The 5,000-nt window shown below is 35.9% G+C and overlaps 1 protein-coding gene across 1 annotated transcript in view; it reads left to right on the top strand.

Annotated features, from left to right (window-relative positions):
• The window catches only part of LOC138009693 (uncharacterized), a 54,389-nt gene that overhangs the window by 23,148 nt on the left and 26,241 nt on the right, over nucleotides 1–5,000 (top strand). Inside the window, exon 19 of the mRNA XM_068856732.1 lies at nucleotides 144–201. Within this exon, the coding sequence (XP_068712833.1) occupies nucleotides 144–201 (58 nt within the window). The remainder of the gene's footprint in view (nucleotides 1–143; nucleotides 202–5,000) is intronic.

The following is a 5,000-nucleotide window of genomic DNA, read 5'->3' as shown; positions in this document are numbered from 1 at the left end:
ATGTACCTGCACGTTGCACGAGTGCTTGACAAGGAGCACACAGACGCGACTGAAAAACCGAAAACAAAATAGGACTAAGCTGGGAATGTCGGCGAAGTCAGACTTTAAGTCCATACAATCAAAGGTATTTCTGGCAAATCCAGCAACTGTTGCTGTGCGGGTTTCTCTGTTGAAACCATCAAGGACACAAAGAATTTCAAGGTAAAGTCGGAGAAAAAGCCATCGTCATTATCATCATTTTTTATCAGCATTTATTTAAAATAATTTTAAATTTAACAAATTAGAAAAAAAAAAAAAATATATAATATATATATAATATATATTACTATATATATATATATATACAACCCGCATGTAGCAACGCTAATCAGGGCGGGTTGTATAACTTAATATAAAATACAGCAAAACACATTATCATTAAAATCAGATAAATAAATAAATAGAATAAATAGGTATACACATATATTCACAAATAGCTAGGATTTACATGAGAAGAGCAAGAACCTGTAATAACATAGAACATAAGGAATTAATAATAATAGCTACTAGAGTTTGATTAATGATAATTAGTAATTTTTAAGCATTAACGTAACGTAGAGCCATCAACATAAAATGATGAATGTTAGTGTATTTGAAAGGTTTTTTCCTAAGTTTACGCAGGTCAGGCTTCAGGCAATTCCACAACTTAGCTCCGAAAATGGAAAACGAATTAAGTTTAATTCTCAGTCTTGATTTATTAACATATAAATACCAGCATCAGAAAATCTAGCGTTATATGTATGAACGTCGGATGAGCAGGTAAAAACATCACAGATATTCTGAGGCACAGAATTGGTAGATATGTCGTGCATAAGAGAACATTCTGTTTCAAAAAAGCATATTGAGGGGTAAGACATTAGCAGAGACAAACAAAGGAATAGCATGAGATCTATTACCAGCAAAGAACATTAGCCGAAGAACTCGCTTTTGTAAGATAAAGACCTTCCTCAAATAGACCTGAGCAGCTTGGCCCAGGCTATTACCAATAAGTACAGCAAATTATTACATGTTTCATGACATAAAGCTTTCAATTATTTTCCTTCAAAGGGTGCTAAAAATACCAGAATATAATGCAAAACGTCACGTACTGGGTAAAACATATTTTTCAAACAAACCAGACATAAGGCCAAAAAAGCACCATTTAACTATACTCTTTGCTAGGTGATTTAAATTGTTGATGTTTTGTCAATGTGCAGATAAATGATGGAACCTTAAAGAAGGGAGAGAAAGCAAAAGTCAAAGTCAGGGGAGATGGGGCTAGAATGAGCAGGTTGACAAATTTCATCCTTCTCAGTTTTACAATCCTACAGCAAGGACATATTATTTTGTCATCAAAAGGTTAACAACAAATTCAATTAAAAAATGCAATGTATTAATTCAAAATACAGCATTATCCCATACACATCAAAAAATCTAAGTTTGCCAAAAATACCACTACTTTTTTTGTTGCTACAGGTGACTACCATAATTGTGTAATTGAATCAATATTTCCAATAAGTCTGATCTTCACAGGAAGTCACACCATAGCAGTAATAAATGGTGCTAAGACCAGGAGGTATTCAGGGAAATAGATAAAAAAAGGTTGACGTGGAATTCTCCCTTGGAGGCGATTACAAGGTCAACATTGAATTTGCATCAAAACACACACATTGGATAAATAAAGATGAGATCTTTAGGACTTTTTGTCTACTGATTTGCAATGTGCAGTAGTTTTTGTTTCCAACTATGCCTTTTTCTTACTAAATTTTTTTTTAACATCAGTATGTATGGTAATTTACTGTATTTTTTTACACTTTTACTTCTCATGCTCCGAACACATTCGGGTGATGTCTTCACGCTCCCAAGAAGAATGAAACTTAGCAAATTCCTTCCAAAGGGCACCATATTTCACCTAAAAATTAAAAAAAAAATAAAGTTAAATAGCTAACGCCTCAGCTTGTGGACCCTTTTCTTTTTCATCTTCAACTGTTAATTAATCAGGTACTCGCTTGGCAAACGGACGAACAGAACCTACAAAACGTGTCAAGTGAAGCTGCAAAACTCACCGTTTCGTTCCTCTCACGATTGTCAACAAGTGTCTACACCTCCCAGAATGGTCCACTGCTCCTTCTTCTTTTTACCAACATGAGAGAAGACTCAAGAAATTCGGCATCTGCTGCAGAAACCGTGTTCAAAACACGAAAAAACCCACCGAGGGACGATCGCGAGTCGCCATATTGAATCGACACTGATTTAAAAAATTGATTGACCAATAAAATGCAAGAAAGACAAAACTTGTCTCGTTCGGAATCCCTGGCTATGAAGATATTATCAATTAGCGTGGCTGAGATACTGTTGACCCTGGTTGGTTTATCAATTGTAGGAATAAAAGAATAAGCTTGCAACGAAAGTAAGAAGTCTTTAGTAAAGTTGCAGCTTTCGGCATTGAGGAGGTTTATGTTGAAGTCTACCAAGACATAGATAGGCTTGCTAGAGTTACTACGTTTTTCTAAGGTTTCATCAAAATATGTCTGAAAGCTCTCAGGGAAGTTGTGCTGCCTATAAATTACACCACAGATAATTACTTTTCCTTTCAAATTGTAATTCAACCCACAGGGCTCGAATACTTCATGTTATCATCAGGCGCAATCAAGAGTACAATGAACTTTATTTAAATTCGATTATTTGAGGTGCCAATAAAAGATGCTAATGTGAGGAAATGTCTAGTTTTCCAGCAGCAGCTACTCAACTATCATTTTGTGAGAAGTGTGTCACTAAACCATTGTTCAGCGCTTCAGTAAACAATGTCACATTTCTCTGTCAAGCTCGGTTGATTCCCCGAATGTGGTAGCACTAAACGTCGATTCGGTTCTTTTTGGAACTTGTTGCTTCCGAATATATTCAAGGGACTTACCACAGCTACAAACGTTTTCGAGCCAGCGGAAGTGGAACGATGCACTTTTTTCCCGAATGTTCGGGACTCTAAATAACACTATTGTCAAATCCCGCAGGAAGTAAAACTATAATGTCTTCTTTCAGACAAACCATTTTTCGGATGCATTCTCTCTGCCCTTCTTTTAAAGTGTTTCGAAAAAAATCTGAAGTGTAAACAGAGCCTAAACATCATCAAATCAAATCCTTCTCGACGGCCATAATTTGATCAGTTCTTCACCGATTTTTTTGCAATTCTGTAACCAATCAGAGAGAGGCTCCAAGAGCTCTTTTGTTTTTCGGCCAATCAGAGTAAAGTCCAGATTCTGGACTACCGGCAGACGACTTGTTAAGAAATTGTATCAGGCGTACCCTTTCCGCCTTGTCTAAAGAAAAGTACAGCTGATCGCAGGTTACATTAACGGAGAATACCTCTGCCAGTATACTGCCTGTTGGCAAAATCTGGTGGTGTTTCATGGTGCACTCCCAATTCACCCTAGCCAGACAAAGTTCCGTTGGTCGGATTTCATTTTGAAAATATTAGGATTATATCCTCGCAGGTTTTGACATTCATAGTTTAAAGAAACTATAATCTATCATAAATGTAAAGTTCTCACCAAGTCCTACAAACCATACATTTATTTTAGGCCAAATGATTATTTTATGGATCCTTCCGTTAACTTTTTTTGGCATTTCTTGTCCATACGACAGTTCGGGAGTGGAATTAGATTGCACTTGAAAACTTGCATTCCTGTGCATTTCTGTTTATACCTAAATAACTAAATCGCGATATGGGGATCGGCTTGGTCAAAAGATTTTCAAGGAGTAACTCAGTAATCTGGTGAAATCAAATAAAAAATTTAAATAGTGCACCTGTTGGTCAAAATAACGTTCGAAGCAGAGCCATCTAAGCAGACATATTTGCTTCTACATATCAGTGATGGTGTGACAATTTGTGGGTCACATTGTCACACAAATTTTTAAGGGGGGACTAACTTAGCTGTAAATTTAGCATTGTTGCTGAGATATTTTTCAGGTTTTCAAGCCCTGTTTTGCAAATGCAGTGTTTTCAGTGAGGTGCACAAGGGTGAACGAACTTTAAAAATGGGCATTGCACTATGCAATTCAGTCACTAACACGTACAAGAAGCACTTTCCTGTAATTATTATTCTCTTATTAAAAATTATATATGTAGCAGTTTAATTGTGCTACCTGAGCCAAGGGAGATCTAGGCACTACAAAAGGATCCTTTTCAGATTTGCAGTCCAAGCCTTGACATATGGATTTATATGTACAGTCACAGGACAGACAACTTTTGGAGGCTTAAAAAAAGTAAAATTTATTGAAAATGTTCCAGGTATTTCCATATCATTTGAATGTCAATGCTATAATATAATGCAAATACAATACACAAAGAATCTTACCCCCGGGAGATTTGAATTGGGTACAACACTGAGTTAGCCAATTTGGTCTATGTGTTCAAGTTAATAACTACACATGTAACTGTGACAAAGGACTATAACAATTATACACTTAAGCTCTCTCCATTTACAAAATTTGCATAGTTTGCCCATCAATTATTATGACAACATAAAAGGTAGTTTATACAAATGTTGTCATCTTATTTACAAGAATGTTCAAGAAAGTACAATTTGATTGGAAGTCATTATACCTAAAGATTGTGTGAAATGCTTAATAGGCCATTTCCGAGTTGATGTTTGTCTCGGTTTCGAAGTGAGTCTTGGTGCTCAACTCTTGTAAGGGAAATGAGTTTGATTTGCATAAGAATACGCAACTCGTTTCCATTTGAATGGAAACCAGGACTCGCTTTGAAACTGAGGCATGCTGCAACTCGGAAATGGGCTATTAAAATAATAATTATGACGTAACCAGGTGAAACATTTGTAACTTCAATCAATAATGTGAATACATTCAAGTTATTAACTATCTCAGGCAAAGAATGATTGTTATATTCTTAACTTTAAATGTCCCGGTTGTACCCAATGTATTGAACAGGATATCCATTCAGTTGCAATATTTAGACAGTCTGA

This window comes from Montipora foliosa, chromosome 7 (assembly GCF_036669935.1).
Source record: "Montipora foliosa isolate CH-2021 chromosome 7, ASM3666993v2, whole genome shotgun sequence".
Classification (NCBI taxonomy): Eukaryota; Metazoa; Cnidaria; class Anthozoa; order Scleractinia; family Acroporidae; genus Montipora; species Montipora foliosa.
Note: the sequence above shows the minus strand (reverse complement) of the source record. Positions and strands in the feature narration are given on the sequence as shown.